At 32.6% G+C, this 24,011-nt stretch overlaps 1 protein-coding gene, 1 long non-coding RNA gene, 2 other non-coding genes and 1 pseudogene across 4 annotated transcripts; 2 read left to right on the forward strand and 3 right to left on the reverse strand.

The window, feature by feature from the left end:
* Positions 1-450: 450 nt before the first annotated feature.
* On the reverse strand, positions 451-5,307 carry LOC124837101 (putative serine/threonine-protein kinase WNK4). The gene is made up of 7 exons (XM_047312383.2): positions 4,480-5,307; positions 3,895-4,160; positions 3,330-3,553; positions 3,080-3,237; positions 2,696-2,999; positions 2,135-2,476; positions 451-1,414 (listed from the first exon to the last, which is right to left on the reverse strand). Exons 1-7 carry the CDS (start codon positions 4,528-4,530, stop codon positions 930-932), a joined length of 1,830 nt encoding a protein of 609 aa, XP_047168339.2. The 5' UTR covers positions 4,531-5,307; the 3' UTR covers positions 451-929.
* A 2,745-nt stretch (positions 5,308-8,052) lies between these two features.
* On the forward strand, positions 8,053-9,109 carry LOC148204468 (transcription factor MTB1 pseudogene; annotated as a pseudogene).
* Positions 9,110-18,324: 9,215 nt separating this feature from the next.
* On the reverse strand, positions 18,325-18,411 carry LOC124837105 (small nucleolar RNA snoR114). The gene has a single exon (XR_007028718.1). It is a non-coding gene; the product is annotated as a small nucleolar RNA snoR114 (small nucleolar RNA).
* Positions 18,412-18,417: 6 nt separating this feature from the next.
* TRNAG-GCC (transfer RNA glycine (anticodon GCC)) lies at positions 18,418-18,488 on the reverse strand. Its single transcript has one exon. It is a non-coding gene; the product is annotated as a tRNA-Gly (tRNA).
* Positions 18,489-19,314: 826 nt separating this feature from the next.
* LOC148204469 (uncharacterized) lies at positions 19,315-23,594 on the forward strand. Its single transcript, XR_015784546.1, has 4 exons — positions 19,315-19,663; positions 19,762-19,921; positions 22,736-22,852; positions 22,935-23,594. It is a non-coding gene; the product is annotated as an uncharacterized LOC148204469 (long non-coding RNA).
* Positions 23,595-24,011: the final 417 nt, after the last annotated feature.

Genomic DNA, 24,011 nt, shown 5'->3' on the forward strand with positions numbered 1-24,011 from the left:
TTTTTAAAATAGTTTTCTCTCTGTTATTTATTTATTTTTATTCTATAAAAAAATATAAATATTTGATTTTGTTTCTTACTTTAATTCTCTTTTCTTAACTGATTTATTCTCTATTTTAATCATTTTTATTTATTCTTCAAAACCAAAGAAAGCCTTAGAGAAATATCTTGCAAGCATTCACTAAAATTATTTGAAACTTGTGAAGTTTTCATTACATCCACCTATAACTTACAAAGTGTCAATTATATTTCCATTTTTCATATTTTAATAGAAAATTATAATTGATTACTTTTATTTGAAACTTCCCCTTCGATTATTATTTATGCATGATTAATTGGACAAACCTGAGTATCAAATGTGACATAAAACATAAAATTTGATTGCTATGGAAGAATGCCAACAAACTAACTCAACCTGAGTTAGAAAAAGGTTTGGAAACATGGCTCTTAATTTTTATAATTGACAGCAAAGTGCGCACATACATTCATATCTGACAGCATGCAAATCTATGCATGCTCCAAAAATGAGAAAGCAAAGGTAAAAGAAAAGCACTGGCATCAGCATATTCTAGTCGACCAGCTGCACCGATTAGTTTAATTTTCATCTACAGAACAGAAATAGTACAACACATTGGACCAGCATTCTAAGAAGACTTTCATCCCACGAAAATCAATTATTTTTTGCTAAGCACGCTCCATGTACATCTATACACTTAATCACATTCATCTGAACCTAACTCATCCAAAACAGTGCAATTATTTTTTCCTATGCTAGTGGCCAAACTTTAGTATTGACATTTCCTACGTTGGAAATCTGATAATTAACCCGATATTTAATCAACCAGATAATTTCTCAACCTTATATAACACAAAAGGCTATGCATTCCATTTATTTATTGTCCAATGTTCAAGAGACACATGTAAATGTTTTCATCTCTTATTTTTTTCCCCCTTGCCCCTCCTTGAACAGTTCTCATTCCTAGCAGCAGATACATGATGTGACCTTTTTGTTGTAACATCACAAGGTGCCTGAAATCCAATATTTTCTACAGCACCAACTGTCTTGAACAACCTTCTTTTGTTGACCTCCTCAACCAGTGATCGGTGTAATAGTTGGCTCCTTATATCAATCAATGACCTGTTCCTTGTTAATCTTTGATTGTTCATCATCATCTTAATTTTACTATTAAAAGGAACCTGTGATCCTGCCATGAGTTTACATTGGTTGAAATTGCTCAAGTCTTCGCCAGGGGAAGCCTTTTTGCCCTTGCTGTGACTCTTCATGATTGGAAGTTTATCTTTTCTCAAAGAAGGCATATTGTACTGATCCTGATGATCATCCACAGAAGAGTAATTCAGGTTGGAATATGTCCCCTGTGAAGAGCATCGTGAACTGGTATCATCATGCGAATCATCTGCAACAATAGTTTCTCATGTTACTATAGTTAAACCGACAATAGATTACATGTTTTTCAAAAAAACATCAATAATCCTATCCAAAAGAAGCCTACTATTTAATACAGCTATAGTTGACCAAAACAAAAAATCAGCTTTAAAAATTAAGAGGAGTAGATAAAGTCATATATCACAGTTGAATCATGATACATAAGATAATTTTCTGGAATAAATAAATAAATTATGGGGCTCTCTGACACGTATTTATGTACATTGTATTTAGGTACAACAACATTTTTAGAGAATTATTTAGTTTCATAGAAGTAAACTAAAACATTAGTTCACACAAAAATTAAAAGTTAAATATTAGAGAACTTAATAGAAAATAATTCCAACAAATTAGCTTCCGTGTAAGCAAGTTTTAGCTTTAAGCTTATGAAAACGTTTTTTCTAAGTAGACTAATTGTGAATTGCTAAAGAGGTCTTTTACTAGTCCAAGACCATCCCATATTCGTAGTCTTGATGAATTCCTGATACATGTAGTTGAATTTTTCCAATTTATAAGAAAAAGTTAATAACATTGTCATGTGAAGATTAGTTCCAACCACAGTAGCCTTAGACTATGGCCATTTGAAGTATCTACATTTCTTCCTAGTGTGAAGGTGGTCTACAATTCAATATATGGAGCTATTATACAAGACATTCACAATATCATAAGGAAAAGGACCAAGTACACATACCATGGAGCCAATAATATCCAGTTGATATTTCCTCAGCATTACTGACAAAATCTGGCATAGATTCTTGGAATGATGAACTTGAAGAGAAGGAGCGAAAATGATGATGAGGTGCATCATTATCATCACAATCATCATCATCTATATAACTGAATGTGTGAAAGGCATCTGAACAGCTAGTTTGCCTCTTCTGAGGTAGCAGAGCAGATATCTCTCTATCAATCATATTTGCAATCTCAAAAGGTTCCCAATCAGAAATCTCCAACTCTTTCACCATTTCAGTTGCAACATCAATAGGGGTGTCATTGAAAATGTCAAAGGGAAAGAATACATTCCTAACAGAACCTGCAGAAAGAGGCAGCAAAACAATTATTGTTACTTTAATATGATGATGTTTACTAATAAAGTTTAGCTAATAAAAGACTGAAATTCATTAACAAAACATGTGCAATTGTTTAAAGGTCAAATGGAAAGAAGCATGTAATTCAGAGTCTTAAGTAACATTAAGAGAGCTTTCCTTAAAATCAACAAACTGGTTATTGTGTTGAGAAAAAGATTACGAACCATTCTTATCAGAAATTTGTACTTTGAGAAAGATGGTATCATCTTCAGGATTCAGTTTTCCTATCACTTTCATTCCAGTCCTCGGAAGATCATCATTTAATTGCAGTTTCTCCATCTCAGTGGCATTTAAAAATGGCTTCTGAATTGGAAATTTCGTTGTTGATGATGGATCATCAGATGCAAGAAACGAGTCAAGCAACAATTCTTTTGCCGAAGGCCTCTTTTCTGCAGGTAGCAAGCATTTTCCAATAAACCTTTGTGCTTCCATGTCTTCAATCCGAAAAAACGCCATTGGTAGTTTTCCCTGAAATATGAAATACTCTTTCTAAATAAAACAACCAGCTATACATATCTCTAGAAACTTAGACCAGAATTCGAAGTTACCGATGTCACTTTCTTGTAGATTTGGGCTGGATTGGAACATTCACTATATGGATATTCCGATGTAAGCATTTCCAACACACACATGCCAAATGAGTACACATCAGCAAGTTCATTGTATTCTTCCTCGTACAACTCTGGTGCCATGAACTCAGGGGTACCTAAGGGGGAAAATTTTAATTGACAATGACAAATAATAATGTTTCTTAGTATCTGCTCTATGTGAAACAGTCATTGGAGAAAAAGTGAATACCTATGACACTGTGTGCTGATTGGGATCCACGAAGAATTGCAGCAAGTCCTAGGTCACCAATTTTTACTTGTCCAAGATGACCATTAACGAATATGTTATCACATTTAAGGTCCCTGTGTATAACTGGTGGATCATGGCCATGTAGATAAACAAGACCTTGTAAGATTTGGCGAGCCCAATTCTTTATAGCTTGTATGCTAACACGCTCATATTTCTTCCTGTATCTGCATATGCAAGAAAATCATCAATTAATTTTCTAATGAACTCCGTATTCTCTCACCAGAAGTTAAGGACTAATCATTCAAAATACTGAAAACAAATCAGTGAATGAAATGTAAATTGCAACTTTATGTTCTTATATGCTTTTCATATACAGCATAAAGTCACAGCATACATTTACGCTCATAATTGTATTCTCATAATTGTTAAAAGTTCCAATAGCCTATTTAGTATCAAACATAATCGTTGTGATGACGGTTATTCCTAGGTTGCTCAATTTTGTGATGAACTACATAATGGGACTGAGTAATTGCCTAATTTATAGTTGGAAAGGAAGTTTAGTTACTCTCTAAGTGACCCTGATGTGAACAATTCTGTGATAAAGTTGAAGGCCCTGTTATCAACATCAATCCAAGAAGTGTAGAATCTTATGATGGACTGATGCTTGAGGGTACTGAGGAGATGAACCTCTGAGTAAAGTCTCTGCAAATCTTCAGGAGTGCGAAGAGCCTCGTTGAGTCTGACTTGGTTCCATGCTACCTCAATTCCAAGAACCTCATCAATTGCTTTGTACACAGTCTTCATTGCCCCTTTTCCAAGAACATCTCCAAACTAATAATCAATAACAAACATCCAATATCAATCCTTTATAATTGATAATACACACAGTTTTATAAACAAAGGATTTCCTCTCCATAATTATATACAATTATGTGGATTACCTATCCAAGAGTAATAATAACTTCTTCACAGATTAAACTTTCATACAAAACTAACCATGTAGGCCAAAATATGTCTCATCTAAAACCACAAAACCATACTTATTATGAACAAAAACAAGGATTGAAATATATTTTTAACCCTAACATAACAAATGACTAAAGAAATGGAATAAAATATAGAGAAAGATAAACAGGGGATTAGAACTTACCCTGCCATAGCGACCAGTTGGGTCTGTTTCCACATAACAATGTTCTGCCATGATCGATTGTTATCTATATGTACTAACTTGACAACAGCCTCTTATATTTGCTGAAACAATATACCTTGTGGACTGCAGCTTTCTTTGTGCAGAGAAGAAGAACGGGATAAAAAAATATATAAAAGCGGAACAAAATGGTCTTATGGTATTATCCTAGATTCGAGGCTTTCCTTCATGATTTACGTGAGAGAAGACCCCAAAAAATAGCCAGAAAAGTGTAGAATAGTCAATGCTCTGCATGATTTTGCCCATGTTCAGAACCGTACATGTTAAGTGGTTATAGTCCTTAGCAACCATTTGATTTTTCTAGTTTCTGTTCTATTTGAAAACGAAAGTTGCAAGGATGAGAAAGTGGGGCAACGTGCGGGTGATTGGATGGGAGAATAAGGAGGTACTATTTAACAAGGAAAGTGACAGGTTGGTGTCAAAGTACTTCCTTTTGGTGCAGAGGACTTGTGGCAGATAAGGGTTGAGCACAGGGTCAGTTTTGGGCATTCACAAGGCACAAAGAATGGTTGGCATATAGATAAGGGAATGCACTAAGGCACGGAACTTGAAGAATCTGTGGACCCGCTTTGGTGTAATCATTGGTGAGTAACAGGGGAAGGCCAATAAAACAGAGCAAGAAGAGAAAAACAGAGTGGGATAATGAAGAGAGGGAACTATTACAGAGAGGAGATGAAGTTGTGAAGGTGAGGATTTTGGTGTGGTTTCAGGCTTTGTAGAGTAAATTTATAATGAACAATGGTTGGTGAAAAAAATGTTCTTATAATATTAATGATAGTGATAAAGAGAGTAAAACCAGAGCATGAAATGAAGTTGGGATGGAAGTGGGTTTGGTGTTGGAACCCCTTTTGAATCACTCGACAGTATTGTTGCTGTGTCCTGTGTGCCAAAGGGTGGGGTCACTCAGTGGAGAAAGACAACTTGTAAAGTGCTCTGTCAGCAATAAATTTCTCTACTTTTTCTTTTGGATTATATGGCTTCTCTCAATTGATTTTAAGTATGTGTATACATATATTAATGTTAGGGCATAATTGTACCTCTTTTACCTCTTTTGGTCATGTTCAATGATATGAATTTAATTTAGGTTTAATTGTTTCCTTTGTCCCCAGTTTGGTTGAATTGTGTCAAATTCATCCTCATTTTTAAAAAAGTTTCATTGTCGTCCTCACGTGGTGTAAAAGTGTCAATTGAATCCAAACATAGAAAAAATTTGTGTCAAAGTAGTCATCTCCGTTAAATACACACTAACGGTGTTAAGTGGCTGATTATTTGGCATTAGAAAATTAAAACGTGGCAAATGAGTCACAGTAGTGGTAATGACGTGGCATACGGCCAACGACCATCATCAATCTTCACCCCTTCGTGGCACTGACCCCTCTGCTCATCACCCTCATCTTCTTCCTTACCTCATGGGCCTTCATCTCCAACAGGGGCCTTCATCTCCAACAGGGGCCTTCATCTCCAACACCCGTGATCAGCCCCTCTCGGATTTCCACCCTTTCCGTTCTAGAATTCGTCAAATTCATCCCCATTTTTCTCACTGGATCATCCATCAACCATTCCAAGAACCAAATCCCAAACCAACTAGTAAATAAAAAGGATAGAAAAGAGAGGGAGAGGCGCCATCGGTGGCGTCGATGACGAAACGAACTCCGGCGAGAACGATGGTGACTAGCTTCGTCGACGGTAGGGTTTCGCTCGTTGCCTCAGAGGTGGTGTTCGGGGTTCGGTAACTGGCGGCGACCTTGGCCGCGTTTCGTGGCACTGGCGGTGTTCGATGGAGAAGGAAGAGAACTCGCGCCGAATCGGAGGGTGAGAAGGGCCTGAACGCTGCCTCCGGTGGCTGGACGTGCCCAAGCGGAGGCCGGTGTCGGACTGAAAGAGTTTCTCCTCTATCGCGCGGAAAGGGGGCAGGAGAGAGGACCTGACACCGCGGCCAGCCGCGATCCTGGTGGCGCTTGGGGTCGCCGGTGACGTCATGGACCAGGCGGAGGGCCTCTTCGCGGTGGTCGGTTTGGTGGGGGCAGCCGTATGCGCGCAGGGAGACGATCCTTCGTCGGAGTTCCTAGCTGAAAGAATAGAGAGTCTCATGTCTTTCTGAACTGGAAGAATGAGGAAGATTTGAAAGTTTCATTGCCGTATGCCACGTCATTGACACGTCATTACCACTACTGTGACTCATTTGCCACGTTTTAATTTTCTAATGCCAAATAATCAGCCACTTAACACCGTTAGTGTGTATTTAACGGAGATGACTACTTTGACACAAATTTTTTCTATGTTTGGATTCAATTGACACTTTTACACCACGTGAGGACGACAATGAAACTTTTTTAAAAATGAGGATGAATTTGACACAATTCAACCAAATTGGGGACAAAGGAAACAATTAAACCTTTAATTTAATACAAAGTTTTATAATGTTTTAATGTTTCTTTAAGTATAATATGTTGCTTTAATTATCATTCAATGAACTCCCTAAAATGGATTTATTGGTGAAAGAGTTAGAAAGGATGAAAAAGATTTTAAATTTTTATCTTGTTAAAGTTGTATACACTAAAAAAAGTATCATGGTTTAATTATGATATTGTTTTTGTAGTAATTACCTTAAAAATTGTATTCAAGATGATATTTAATTGATTATAAATATTTACTTATATATATTAACACCATTTAAAATACTGTTTACTTATTCAAACTAGTCTTTTAATTATTTTTAGAACTCATACTTTGTGTTTGATTATCTTATAAATTTTATTATTAATGCATATTTTTTATTTTATCACATTAATAAAATCATTCATGAACACTTCTATTTTTTTTTTCACTTTTTTTTTCTTTAGTTTAAGTAGTCACATTTTTACTTTATTCCTCTCCTTTTTTTTTCTTTCATTTTACATTCTCTACTTTTAATTCTTTTATCCAAACACAACTTTAGAAAAAAAAATACAAATTTTAGAATACTATAAATATTTTCTTACAGTATAATTGAAAATCCTAGATGTAGTAAATATATAAAATAGGCGAGAAAAATGCAATTTTTGTAATCAGAATTGAAAAGGTTAAGTTTAGTGAGTGGAATGTGGAATAATATTGCCCCACCACACCACTATCTCTGCCTACTCCTATTCCCATCACACTTTCATGATAGGTATGGTGTGTGTCTCTCTGTTATTCATCTTCTCATGTTTTAGTTTGGTGGACTCAGTATGTAAATTCTAATTTAATATAGGGTTAAATATGTTTTTAGTCCCTGAACTATCAAGCGATTTTGGTTTTAGTCCCTACTCAGAACTTTGATGGTTTTTAGTCCTTATTGTTTTGAAACTCTGAGTAATAGTCCTTAAAATTGGACGGCGTTAACTTTTGTCTCACGTGGCTAACGACCAATCCACGTTTTATGCCAGCTATGAATTTATTATGTACCATATTTTGTTTTCTTTTTATTTCAAATTTGCACAGAAGCCCTTAATTTCTTCTATGTTTGCACTTTGATTCTTTTCTTTTCTTTTCTCTGTTTCAGACTGTTGTTTTAGTGCCTACTGATATGGGGGTGGTGGAGATGGGGTCTGTGAGGATGGTGGGTGAGAGTTTTGAGCTTTTGCAGGCTTTGAAGTCTGTGTTTTCTGCACAGGCATCGTTGGTCCCTCTCAGGATTAAGCCAATTACACCATTTGATTTGGTGAGTGAGAAGAGAGATGATAATGCAAATGCCCCTTTTTCTGGTGTGGCAATTGGGGATAAGGAAAAGAATAACAGCAGCAATGCTAGTAATAATAGAGTAGAAGGAAACGGAGTTCCAAAGATTTTTGGGCAAGATTTGAACAGTGTGACTCAATTCAGAGAGAAACTTGCTGTGAGGAAAATGGAAGAGAGGCCGAGGGCGTGGGGAGCTCATCCCAATGGGAATAGTGTTGGTTTTCCAAATGGTATCCATGGTTCTGGTTGGGGGGCCGGTCAAGTTGTGAGACAGCTTGGTCCTCCTGAAATTCATGCTCCTAGGTTGTCCACCTCCGGTGCATTGTCGGTGCCGGAGCTGGCCAATGGCACGAGGCATGATTTTGTGCATAACAATTATCAGCAGCAGCAACGGAAGGCTCAGATGCAAATTGATTTCTCAGGAGCAACTTCAAGGGCTTCAGGGAGATCAATCATTGCGGAATCTGAGATTTCTGATGTTGAGGCATCGTGCAAGGAGGAGAGAGCGAATGTTGCCGATGACAGGAGGCCGAGGAAACGGGGAAGGAAGCCGGCCAATGGAAGGGAGGAGCCCCTCAACCATGTGGAGGCAGAGAGGCAAAGGAGGGAGAAGCTAAACCAGTGGTTCTATGCCCTGCGTGCGGTTGTTCCAAATATCTCAAAGATGGACAAAGCATCTCTATTGGGAGATGCTATTGCTTACATCAATGAACTTCAAGCGAAACTCAAGACGATGGAGGCTAGGTGGCGGCGACCTTGCGTTGGAGGTTCGACAGCTATCTGCGTTTCCCCTTATGTGTTTCTGTACTGTTAGATGGCTGCCTCTTCTGAACCCTAATTGCAGTGTTAATGCTAAAGTGTAAACATCGTAGAAATTAGGGACTTCATTGCAAATTTAGAATAAAAAAAAAGAAAACGTGGAGAGAATAAAATCACACTTGGCATTAGACGTTAGCCACGTTAAATAAAAATTAACGCCGTTTAAAATTAGGGACAATTTATAACAGTTTCAAAACGATAAGGACTAAAAACCATCAAAGTTCTGAGTAGGGACTAAAACCAAAAACGCTTGATAGTTCAGGGACTAAAAACATATTTAACCCTTTAATATATGACTACATATCTTTTTGTTTAGTAAAATTAGTAAAAGAAAAATGTCTATAGGTTCACATTTTTGTTTTTTCTAAGATGTAATTCTTATGTAGGTATTAAATTATATAAGGTTGATAGTTCTTTTGAGTGTATTAGACTAATGAAACATAAATTCAAATTTATATAAGGAATTCACATTATTTCTAAAATAGTTTTCTTATATTAAATGACATGTAATGTAATGGGTCTGTGATGGTATTTAAGATATGATATGTTTTTCTAATTTATTTATTTTAAAATCAATTATGGAGTGAAGATAATAAATTCAAATTTTAGAAAGATAAAAGTATAAACAAAAAATATTTCAAATAAGAAAATATTAAAAAGCACTTGAAATATCAAGACTAAAATCGTTTAGCCTTTAATATAAGAAAGTTTATCTGATATATTCCAGCATACGTTTTTGAATATTACTCTTTGATTCTGTCAAGGACGTTATTCGCGTAAAGGCAGAGTTCGCGTAAAGGTATAGTTACGCTATAGTTGGGAATATTGTTTATTTTCTTTTTACTACTTTTATAGATTTTATAATTTCATTATTACTTTCTAAATTAATTATTTATTTCTTTTTATTGGTGATATTTTTTTCTAAAATAAAACAATCTATTTGGGAAAAAAACTGCTGTTTTAATCCTCTTATTATGTATAGAAGCTAAAATTTGTGTTTTGTTAAAGATAAAAGTTAGAAGATTATAGTTGTTATATATTGGCATAATTCTAGAAACAAAACTAGAAATATAAATAAGTAATCGATTTAAATATAATTTTTAGTTTATGTAAATATAGTTTTATTTTTCTAAATCACATGAAAAATATTTATTAATTTTAAATTTATGATATTTTTTAGCTGTGTTTTTAATATTTATCCCTAACTATGTGTAGTTAAAATTTAAAAATAAAAAAATACAATTAAGATAAAAAAATATATTTCAAATTAAGAGAATTATGTATACGAAAAATATGATTATATTAATTTAGCTTTAAACTAATATGACTTACAAAGGACTAGAAAACAATCATAAAATAAATGACATTTAAAACTAACAATTAAAAAATCGCAAAAAATTTAAACTAACAAATATTTTTGTATGGATTAAAAGAGACAAATCATATTTGAAGAGACTTACAAATGTATTTAAGCTTAAACAATATATATCTTAAATAATTTTTTATATTAAAGAAATGAAACCTTAAATCAGAGTAGCAATATCTATAATATTATAGTTGCCGTTGATACTAATATTTCATTAGAGGAAAACTTTCATATTGTTAAGTATATAATAAATATTTTAATTAAATATCATCATATTGATATAGCATTTAAAATTTAATTAGAAAATAACATCAAGAACATTAGTTTTATGATATCATATTGAAGTTTCGTCCTTTTTGTATAAACATGATAGTGTAACTACATCATAAAAGGATAAACTTAATGTAATTTCTTTGATGTTTGAGATACTTAAAAATGTTGAAGGTATGAATTGATGTGAATGAGAGAGTGTGGTACAAAAATTGATCCTTTTTACTTTTGGTTGGGTTGGTTGGTCCCAACCGAAGTGGTAAGAAATGTATTTTACAAAAAAAGTAGGAGTTGAATGTGTTGTAAAAGTTTCATGGAACAAGAAATTTCATTAATATATCACATCATTTCATAAGATGCCCTATCAATTGTTATCATGCTTTTGGATAACTGATAGGTGAAGATCCGATTATCCACCTTAAGTGATCCTAGATACGATTTTAAAAAGCCTATTCCAATAACTTGGTGCAAACTCAATAAGATCTTACAAATTTCTTTCCCTTCAAAAAGAAATCAAGAATAATGGAGTTTCTTTCTCACTCGAATAAAGACCCACATAAATTTTATTCAATCAAATGGCTCAAGTGTTATTTACCATAATTCAACCAAAGACAAAAAAACAAAAGGAAAGAGTCAAATATTAATTAAAAAAAATAGATTCATATTAAAGAATTTTAATATAATATAATTAAATGGATTTATACTACAAATCTATTCAGTTAAGTTTAAAATTCACTCATAAAAATAATATTGTAATCATTTTAAATTCATTCTAACATCTTATAAATAAATACAAATTTTATCTTACAAAATGATTTGGTAAAATTAAATTAAATTTAAAATTAATTTGTTAAGATAATATAATATTTTGATTAAATATAATATAATACTTTTAATAAATTTAAACTATTTATATATCACATTATAATTATATATAATTAAAACGGTTAAGGTATTATTGTTCTATTAATCTTTTCAAATACTTTTATTGAAAACGTTGTCGTGTGAACTTTAAGGATGGTTGAGAATGGAAGAAATTGCATCAATTTAAAAATTACGAGGTCAAATTAAAATGTGTTGTGATGAATGAACGAAATTTAGCAAAAATAAATAATTTAAAGGTTTTTTTTGTCTGCGTGTTTCGGTTCGTTAGCAAATAGGGTTAAACAAATTAAACAATTAAAGAAGGTATCGGAAAGAACAATAATGTTGTTGTGCTTTATATTTCAACATATTGTGAGCAAAGAGACTCCATTTTTAGGTCAAAAGAGGAATAAGAAAGAAGGATAATAATGAAGTAGTTTATTAAGTTGGAGAACTTCTGAAAGGGATCTTCAACTCTAATAACTTAATCATAGAACGTGTACGGAACCTATGTCTTATTACTTTGTTCTCTTGTTACTTTCAAGGAATATATTTGTTAATCATAGTTGAAAGTATGCATCCAAATATACCATAGGTTTTCTCCTTGTATATAAAAAAAATAATAGATATATAGTTTAATTGATTTTTGTTCGAGTTAATTTACTTTCAAATAATGCTGATTATTTTACAATATCTTAGTTTGTCAATGAAGGAGAAATATTATTAATAAATTTTAGGATATACGACAACCTTGTCTTGGCTTCGTGTCCAAAAATGTTTGATTGTTGATGATGACTGATATAGAAAACAATAGTTTTATCAAAATGAATCCACACGTTGTTGTGACAAAACTATGAATTTGATGTTAGCTACAAACAAAATCTCACATCACATAAAATAAGAGATGAACATGAGTTTATATACACATAAGATACTTTCATTGTTAAAAGGTCTTTTGAATTGATACTAAAAGCAAATCCGTGAAGACTTGACTCAAAATAGACAATAGATCGTGTTGAAATTTTAGCATAAACTAAATTTTGAAAATATTCCATATAAGTTGTCAAAATTTAATATCTAGCATCTTCAAAATAATTTTTTTTTACATAAAAGTCAATTTCATGTTTTCTTATGTGTTTCTCTTCTAAAAATTATTTTAGACAACCTCATGCAAACATACATTTAAGATATATTTTTTTTATCATCTATTACAATATTGGTTAGAAATAAAATGTTTAACGAATTCCTCTTCTTTAAAATGGATATTCAATGAATAGCTACTCATTTTTTGTCTCGAAAAAATGTAGAATGTAATAAGTAGTTCCTTATTTTCTTTTTTAAATTTAGGTTTTTAAAGTTTTCTTTTCAGATTAGCAAATTAGTCTTTTTTGTACCAAAATATCACAATTTTTAAGACGTTTAAATACATTTAATATTAATTTTATCTTATTTCAAATTGTTTTATTTAGGTAAGTTGATTTAATTTTGGTAAATTTTAATTTTCTCATGTGGATAAATTATTTTAATTACTACTAAATAGAAATAATTATTTAATGATAAAATAATTATTAATTATTAAAAAATATCATATCGATGTTGGTTGACGTTAGTTTTTTTGTCAAAATTTCTCAAGATTTTTTGAACTCATATTTGAAAAAGAAAATTCTCGATTGACTGATATAATTTCAGTTGATATCAACCTTATAAAACATCGATCAAAATTATTTTTACAATATTAATGATCGTATTTTTTTTTTTGCCATCTTTTTTATTAATGTTGTTTGAAAAATTCTTCCAATTAAAATCGATAGAAAACATCCATAGTTATTGACAGAAAGTTTTCCAAGCTAACAAAAGAAAAAAAAATCCACAAATAACTATTCATAATGAATAACATTTGTATTAATGATAAAAAAGAATCACAAACATCGAAAAAAAAATAATCATGACAATCATCTATTGAAAAAAATTCATTTCACATTGAAAAAAAAAAGTTTCTCCAACACTAGCTTAGTAAAAAGAAATAGCAATTGTTTACATAAAAATTAATTTTAACAATTTAAATCACAGAACAACTCCTATCAATTTTAATGAAAAAAATCTAACTTATAACAATTAATAAGTAATTATCCAGAGAATGGTTGAACCTTAAGTAAGCAAATACTTCCCCTATATTTTCACCTACTAGCTCTTCTTCTTTTACACTATTTGTTATTTTTTTTTTCATATCCAATCATACAATTACCTAAAATAATCTGTTCCAACACTGTAGTTCTTTATAATTTAATTATATATATACATTAAAAATAATATATCATAAAATACTTTTACATTCATTTAACACATAATATAAAGATAAAATTATTATAAAAATATGAATTTTTATATATTTTTTAAAAAATAATATTAAATAAATGTAAAAATTTTGAATATGTCAAAAAAAAATATTTGTTATATCATAAAGAAAGTAAGACGAGCCCTTTAAGTAGAATTAAACATAAAAAAAAATTAGAATGTAAATATAGCAAAATAATTTTAATAATTTCAAAACTCTATCTAGTTATACCTACATCTGTCGTTTGTTTTACCGGGAAAGAATGTTTACTCGATATTTAATTGTTAATTATTTGATGTGATGTATGAACTGGGAATTTTTAATAATGGTGATGCCCTTATGACTATATAAAAAAAATTGTATAAAATGCATATGCTCTTTTGTCATTGATGATATCACTTTTTAGTTGCACAAACATAAACATGTCCGTATTCGCGGAATGAGGACAACCAAAATAACACTCCTCAAACACAATGTTTTTCTTTTAGTTGGACCATCCCTTGCACACGCCAAAATTAAATCATTACCAAATACCTGAATATTTTACCTAGAGAAAAAAAATAATTGTACACGCATTCACTCCATATATTCATACGTAGGTTTGACAAATATATTAAATGATATGTCATGGTTTTTAAAATATATTCCCATTTGTTTCTTGTAGGAAAAATATTAGTGATTAAATTACAGTGTAATCTGTATATTTATTTATCATTCTTTTTAGTCTTTATAATTTTCACATATATATGTATATATATTAAAAAGAAATTTCACGCACTTAATTAGTATAAGTTAAATGATAATTTGAGAAAAATAACACTGCTTTTAAACTTGTGTATAAAAAAAGATTAAAAAACTATATAAAACTAACTTGAAAATGATTCAAAATTATAGAATCTGCAGTTCCATTATACAGTGTTTTTCCACTTGCTAGTAATTATTTAATTTGAAAAAAAAATGAGTAGTGGGTTGGTTTTAATAATAGAAGTAATAGGTATTGATTTGAAGGAAAAAGATGGAAATAATTGTGTATAACAAGTGACTTCCAATTAGAAAAGTCATATTGTTGCATTTCGAACAGTGCATGCATTATATTTCAGGATCCAATCTACCTTGAAAGTGTTACGTGTTGCTTTGGTTTTTACTATTCTCCTTTTTCTTTGAAAATAATAAAACGAAAACAAACGAAACTTCACGATTTAACGTTCATATAAAAAACAATGGTTTAATACTTCTTTTGGTCGTTTGAAAGGGGATTGTGTTTAAAATGACCCAACCCTTTTTAAGAAATAACAAATGATTCCAATTTAAAAAAAAAAATGGGTCAAGTTAATCTTTTTCGCTAACAGTGTCAAAAATTAAACGGTGCAGTTGCCCCCTTAGACAAAACTTAATTACGTATCCAGTTTATCTTATTACGTGGCAGTGAGGTTAAAATTGTGATAAAAAAAAGACACATTTGCAAAAACCATGATTAACTAACGCTCAGTCTTTGCTGAATTTGAACTTGGGTCTACACTTAATCAACACAGTTGTTCAAAATGGAGGGAACTGCAGCAGACTAAACTTCAGTCGGAACAGTAAAACCCTCCACCTCTAGCCTCTCAATCAACACATGTGGGAACCCAAGTTCTGAAAATAACTTTGCAGCAAAAGGGGCAAACTCCATTTGTTGTTTTTTTAAAACCCTAAATGCTTTCTTCTTTTTTTCATTAGTGTCAAAGGGCTTTCCTTTACTCTTGAGATTCTCACTGGGTGAACCAAATGGCTTAACCTTATTAGATTTGCTTCTGTTCTCAGCTTCAATTTCAGTTTGGAAACCAAATGGCTTAACCTAGACGAAATCAAAGCTGACATCTTTTAAACAAGAAAAAGTGTATGTCTTGTTTGTCCTCCAAATGGACAAAATAAATATTAATGGCTGCTAAAACCCTTTGGAGGAAACCTTCAAATCTGATATGGATAAGATCGAGAAAATCTTCACCTTCAACGAGATAAACACTGACCCAATTTTAACACAACTTTCACCACAATGTTTAATCCCAAATCGCGATTTTCATTCTAACCTTAACCCCCTTTTTTTTCAACCTCTCTCACAGTACATTGCCACGTGCTCAATTTATTTTCTCCCAATTTTAATTTTACACGCCAATAAACTTAACACTGTCACGCAATCACATAAAATTGACACGTCATTAAGTTTTGTCCAGGGAGGCAACTGCACCGTTTAATTTTTGACGCCGTAAGTAAAAAGAATTAACTTGACCCATTTTTTCAAAAGTTAGGATCATTTGTTATTTTTTAAAAAATGTAGGACCATTTTGAACACAACTCCTTTTTCGAGGGACCAAAAGAGGTATTAAGCTAAAAAAACAAATTAAGCTAAAAAAACAATAGTTAATAACTATATAGGCTTGGAATTATATGTGGCGAAGCTTTTTCATCTTCTTGCTACAAGTGAATAGCCAAGACTCATGCAAATAAATATGTAAAATTAAATATCAGTTTCATTATTATAATTTTATATTCAACAATTTTATTCCAAAGCTTCGTTAATTATTAGATGCAATTAGAGTACGTCAATGGTGCAAAAGAAATTACTTATCATCCAATCATATATATTATCTTGTAGCTGAGAAAATTGACTTTTCTAACAATATTTTTAAAAAGTCGTGTATGGAATAAATTTTTATCTACTAACATTTTCATTTCTTTACATTGATGTATAAGAATTAAACTCCTCAAAGTTTATAAATTTGGCGCAATTATTAATGACGTCTTGTATTTAATGAGTTGGAAGTTTTGGAAATTTCTTGGAACTTAAACCTCGATGCATGACGTAAAGGGATATATGAAGGTTGTTTTTATTTGAATTCTTAAGATAAAACTTCACGAGTCTTTATACTTGATTGAAAGGGTCTATAATTCAACGAGTTACCACTTTGTTCTCTACGAGTCCTTTTCTAGGTTACCTCTAGAGAATCTTCCTTTTTTGAGTTCTTAGTGGTTTTGGGTGCGATTATCTCAATAATGTGGAATAAAAAAAGCATGTATGAATTAAATTTAGAGAGAATGAAAAGTCATGATTTTGTGCATTTCGTGGGTTGTTACAAATAGAAACTCTACTATATAAAAACAAAGAAACACATAAGAATTCAAGTGGAATGTGAAAAATTAAAAACATGTGTTATTTCTAATCAAACCAATTTAATATTTGAGGAAAACTAATAAAAAAAAATTGAAGGAGTCCATTATATCATAATCTTATGTTGGTTAGAAACTCAATTATGAGTTGAAACTCTCATCTTAATTAAAAATGAGAAAGTTGATTCGAGTATTAAAATAAAAACTCATAATTTTAATGTTTTCAGTTTAATCAAACAAGTTATACCTCAGGGAGAATTTATTTATTATATATATAATGTATTGAGTTAAAAGAAATTAAATTGTTTAATTATTATTTAGATTTGAAGTAACCAATGTGGTGTCAATGTTAAGATCTCAATAAAGTTTTGTTTATTTCTGAATTTTTTTTTTAAAAATCTCTAATAATTAAAAGAAAAAATGTGTTTAAATTATTTTTGATAACGAAAGAATTCTAATAATGCAGGACTATCAGGTATATCGAAACAAATTTTTTAATTAAAGGCTTATAAAGTTTTTGTTCAGATAAACAATAGTTCACACATTAAAGATCGTTAAAATAGCATTGTTAAATTCAACTACCAACTAAACCATTATTATCACTCTGAATACAAAATAAATAAATTATATTACTGTTCTAATTACAAAATATTTCATTTATCTCTTTTAAATGAGATGAATATAATTTTATAAATATCTTTCGAATTCATGGTATTTTTAAAAGAAAATGATTTATGTAGGTCTAAAATATTAATTAACAACTTAAATACATTTAGAAGGAGGACAAAAGTTATAAATTTATAAAGTATAGGATGCGATAAGAAGATATATATTCTTAGAGTATAAGCAATAAAAATGAAAACTATTGTAAAATGAGGTTTTGACATAGAATTTAAAAATAATGAATAAAACGTGTTTAAAAATGATATTTTAATGAAAGAATAATGAGATTAGAAAAAGTTTAGGAGGGAATTAATTTCCGACAAAGAAAAGCAATAGGTATAAATTATTGGTAGAATATGCAGTTAGGGTGAAGCCAGCCATGCATGCACATACTTGACAGAGAGGATTTTGTTGGTTGAGCTTCTTCATTATGTTGCCTTAGTGGGAGACCAACCAAAGGAAAAATGTGGCGGAAGCTGGACAATTATGAACCCGCCACTCTTCATAAATCAAACACTCTATTTTCCAGAATCATTGCCTCTGATATTCATGCTCTCAATCATAATACTTGCAGATTAATGCAAGAAAATTTTAAATAAAAAAAAAGGAAAAATTTATAAGGCTTTTTGAGCTCGGATGTGTCACCATTCGTCTGAAAGATCAGAAGATTGTGATAGACCCATCCATCACAGCTGACACAGTTTCGTCACAGCTCAGCATCTGCACCAGCCGGGAATCGAACCCGGGTCTGTACCGTGGCAGGGTACTATTCTACCACTAGACCACTGGTGCTTCTGATGGACATTTTCAATTTTTTTATTAATAGTATAAACTGAATCTTGCTTTAACTTAGCTTGAACAGGTCAACATTTGTCAAAAAAAGCTCCTCGGATATTGAATTAAATTGCGTTACCATTAGAAATTTTAAAATTTTAAAAAGTTTGAGGGTTTCACAAATGAATTTCATTTCAATCCTTTTACGTTTATTTGAATATAAAAATCTAATTTTATTTTAAATTTAAAATTCTTAATTTAGATAAAATAATTTCTTTATATTTACATAAGATAATACAATATAATATGAACATGATACGTGATATTGAATCACTCTACCCAAGGCTCATTAGTAACATTATCAAAATCAAGTGATTCAAAAATTACGTTTGAATGATTTATAATAGTTTTATTATCTTTGTTTTAGAAGAATAATTTTGTTACGATGTTAATTAAGTGTCATACTAGGAATAATATTTCCATGTACACTATGTCAATGTAGTAACAACTTTGAATAAAAGAAATAAAGAAGAAAGTTTTCCATTTTTCTAGATTGTTCTTCTTTAGGTTTAGCATTATCGTTGGTGCTTTTGTTGAGCTTGCTCCACTATAAGAAATTGGCGTATTACCGAAGGGTATTTACAGACGGTCTCACGGCCTTCGATAAAAGTGCTTTACCGACGGTCACTTAGGCTATTACCGAAGGTCTGGAAGTCGTCGGTATAGACTACAAAAATAGCGCAAAATAGCGGCGGCTCTTAACCGAAGGTCCTTATGCAGGCGGTAATTAAGTGGTGATTTTAAATACCGAGGGTCTTAGGCCGTCGATATGTATGAGGGTGAATTAAAACCAAAACTTCTGTTTTCCCTCTCCCATTTCGAGCTCGTCGACCAAACCCTATATCCCTCTCCCTGCGAATCCTCTCCTCAGGCGCGTTGTGTCAGTGTGCTCACGGAGGTTGTCAGGGCGTGCGTAACTGCGTCATCCTTCCTTCGGTCGTGTTAGTGAGGCGGGACACCGGTTGTCGTTGACGATGTGAGGACGGTTGGTGACTGAGGCGTCCTCCTTCATTCGGTACGGTTGGAGCTTTTGTTGAGTGATTCTCTGGGAAGGGTGTTCGTGGACGGTGATTGGGGCATTTATTGCGGCTGCCGTGGAGTAGGGACGGTGTTGCCGCTAGGATTGCATTAAGGTTAGTGTTCTGTTAATGTGAATTTTAGGTTTTGGGCTTGCTCCGTAATTGATTGATATTTGTTTTCCTGCTTCCAATTTCTTGCAATTCCTTGCAAGTCATTGTATATTGGATTGTGGTTGTGGCACTAGGGGTCGTGCTTCGTGGATAGCGTGACGAGGGCATTGCGGTGGTGACGTGTTGTGGGTGCTGCTTTAAGTGGTGGTCTACTTGGGCTGGGGCTGCCATTGCAGAGGGTGCTGTGGAGCTTTTTATCAGGTTTGCTAACTTCCACCGCTGTAGTTAACTGCATTTACAAGTTCCTCTTTTAGTGCTGTGGATGCTTCTACTTCTTGATGATTTCATATGAAACTGTACATCACTATGTGAAAAGTATGTATTGGATTTTGTGGTTGTTTTATGTGAATCTGTACATTACAGCCAAGCAATCCAACCAATACTTATGATTCAATCGCTTGTTTGTTGCACAGTTTGTTAGTCTAATTTACAATTCCTTATTCATAACTAAACTAGTACTAAGTGAACCAACAAATTAAGTTCCCAGACTTCATAACCAAATAAACATCAGCCTAGAGGTTTTATTCTCTTTAGGTTGAGTCCTCTTGTTCAATATAATATTATATTCATACAATGTACTCAGTGCACATCACCCTTCTTTTTGTTACTTTTAAACCAGTTAAGTGTGCCCTTTACCATGACCAGAATTAACTTTACAGTTACCTTTTATTTTCCCTCTCTCATTTACCATTTACACAATTTCATACTGGGCCAGTTGGCCTCCACTTTCTCAGTTTCCCAAACCTGGATCCTGACTCAAACACCATCATCATGTTATGAGTGCAATGAAAGAGTATAAAAATCAGCCTAAAATGTGAAAGAAGTAGGAAAATTATAAACAATTTGATTTGATATATGTCTGATTCTAATAATTGGTGCCTTGTCTGGCACCTTAGAATTTAGAAGGATACCAGTGCTATTTTTAGTTGTCCTTGGCCCATATCTATGTGTCACGTATATAAAATTTTATCAACATTTATCATTATGTGGTTCTGAATTTATGTATGTTTTAGTTATAATGATTTAACTTTATGTTCTGTTAATGGACCTAGAACATGATTCTGAAATAGAGCAATTGAACAGTGAGGCATAATTAAAGATCCTGCCAAATGGGAAATTTCTTGAACTTAAAACACCACCCATTTCGTACTCCTGGAATGCTGTTTTTCCCTATGCAAAATTTCCCATCTTCCTATCTCATTATTAAATCCGAAAGAGAATAATACAGTCCACAACATTTGCCTTTTGTCACTCCTTTAAAGTCATGACCAATTTATTATCACACTGCCACTGACCTTACTTCTACTTCTATTTCACTTAATTTATTCTTTCTCTTTCCTATTTGTCCATTGTATATCTTATTGTTATCCTTTCTTCATCTCTTATTCCACACTCTGTCTCCCCTGGAAGTTCCCTCTGTTAACACTAAGACTTCCGCTTCATCATTCACCTTTCACACCACAATACAACAACAACTCCTACTTTTCTTCAACACCAAACTTAACTACATTTTCCTTTGGTACCTCAAGTGTGCTCAAAACAATTGACACTAACAAAAATGTCCACAAGTTGTACAATGTAGCTTACACAAGTGGATCACACTAGAATCAAACAATTAGGGTCAAATGTCTGTAACTATAGAATGTGCCAGAATAGGTGCACAGTGTTTGAACATATAAGATACCTAGCCAACAATGAAAGGAGTGTAAAAGGTAGTTGGAAAGTTGTGTACTCAGTTCAGAAATTTCTACATATATACACATCATGAAATTGACAATAATGCAATAGTGAAGGTGGAAAATGTACAACAGACACCTGAAACAGTGACTAAACTACGTACACAAGTTCTATTTAGCTCAAAATAACCAAAAACATCCTCAAAAAGTAATTCCTAATAGAACTTTAAACATGAAAATGTTAATTTAAAACTTGAACACATTCTGTCAGCAGTAAGTATATTTGAATACCAGTAAATTATACATACACTTACCAATATATTTTTAATGTAACGTATATCAAGAAATACTAAAAACAGCGGGATGTGAAGTAAATATACATAATAGGAACCCAATTCTAACAGTTTAGTCACAGGAAATTGATCTTCATCATTGGAATAATAGGAAATGATATTTTTTAAGTTGTGTTTTGTTTGTAACTTTTTAAGAGCAATATTATGATAAAATTTTGATCTAACATATAACAAAGTTGGGTAAGTAGTTGTACCTGTCTTTGACACCTGTGATCTGAACATCAGATCTATGTGAAGTAGTGAGGAAAACTAGTCATTAGAAAATAAATTTTATATATGCAGTTAATGATCATGGTGAAAACTTCATCCTAAGAAATATTAAAACATGTACTTCTGTGAGGTCTCTTAAACAGTCCACAATATAATTGTTGATTTTCTCAATCATTACTTAACCTGGATTTTCTGTATCTGGGTCAGCCCTATGTTGATGTTGGTTTTGCTTCTCTTGAAGTTGTAGTAGTCAAATACATAATCCAGATTGAGGTTTATATCATTTAGAATATATGTACCAGTCTTCTTATTAATCAAATTTATTCCTTCATCATTAGAAAATAAATAATGTTATAGATTGATGATCCTACAATGGAAATTTGGTTCATGAGTTTATTTAGGAAATTAATTAAAATGTGAGTGCAAACTTGTATGGTTGAGTTCATGGCAATTTGTAGTGTCAATCCCATGAAAATGAACTTCTTCTTAAAATAGCTAAATGACGTTTCCTTTAACTCATGTTGAGCTTAACATCATTTCGTTTCACTTTGGTTTTATAAGGAAGTACATTATGATTCCAACAGGGTAATACCATATATGGTGGTCTTTCCCATGATTAGTCTTTTTAAATATAAAAGAATAGATAAACTCAAGGTAAATGGCATCCATTTTTAACTCATCCTAAGGTTGATATGGATATATAAAGAATATTATGTGTGAGTTGTGGATTCTAAAACCAGTTGTACCATAACCTGGTACAATGCCTGTGAAATCAGGTTCCTCCACATAAGTGTAGTTATCAGTGGCTCAACTCTACCTACAACTGGCATGTTCATGACACCATCACTAGGTTCCTCTGTGGCTAAAGCCAAAGATGTCCTTTTCCACTTCATGTAAGCAAATAACACTATAAGACTTACTAATTTTTCATTTATGTTATATCATTTCCTAACATTGCTTTTAATGTTTCAACAGGAAGAATTTTCTACGAGACTTTCACAGGTTAGATCTGAACATGAGTCAGCTCCTACACCGGATGATGGCAGTGACGCAGAAGACGACATACGTAAGACACAGTGCTGGGTCGAGATCGTTGGTGGCAAGAAAAAGGGTCGACTGTACGGTGCAGGACAACTTGCTGCAAACTATAGCACATCGAGAGGAGGTACTTTGAAGCACCAACCTTCTTCTTCCACCACTGCTCCTGACGAGGTCGTTCTCCGCCTCACGCAGGCATTGGAGCAACATGACCAGGAAATCACTGATCTGAGAGCAGAGTTTACAAACTTTAAGGCCCTGGTCATGAGAGTGTTGCCTGAAACTTCACAGGACGTACAAAATATCCCTCCGACCCAGCCACGACCCTCTTCGTCACCCGCTGCCCCTCAGCAGCCCACATCAGTCCAACCCTCATCAGTCCAACCCACACCAGTCCAGCCATCAATAGAGGAGCAGGATGATGAAGATAATTCTGATGATAACTATGTACATTATTAGTTTCATTTTCTTATTACTTGTTATAGAAACATTTTGATATTACAACATTTGGAGTTTCGATCATTTCGATGTTAGATGAACTTGGTGACTTTGGATGTTAGAACATCATTAAGATTGATTGTTTTATGTTTTAACTATAAATACATGTTCTATGGATTAATGGATTAATGGATATTCTATACATTAATGTATGTTCTATGGATATTGATCAATGATTGCATCTTTGAGATGCACATTATGCAGGTCTGTTTGTGATTGAAAACTGTTATGCAGGTCTGTTTATGTTGTTGGTTTCGCCATAAATACAATTTTTCCGTACATTTTCCTCCAACTTACCGAAGGCTTTCGACCTCCGGTAAATACCCACGTTAGGTAATTACCGAAGGCTTTTGCCCTTCGGAAATTACCGAAGGCTTATGCCCTTCGGTAATTACCGAAGGCTTATGCCCCTCGGTAATTACCGAAGGGCCGAAGCCCTCGGTAATTGTTAACGACAAGGGATTTACCGAGGGCTTATTGGTCGTCGATAAGCCGTCTGTAAATACACTTTTCCGA

Source organism: Vigna umbellata, chromosome 1, assembly GCF_029865625.1.
Source record: "Vigna umbellata cultivar VRB3 chromosome 1, Vumbellata_1.0, whole genome shotgun sequence".
In the NCBI taxonomy this organism is placed as follows: Eukaryota; Viridiplantae; Streptophyta; class Magnoliopsida; order Fabales; family Fabaceae; genus Vigna; species Vigna umbellata.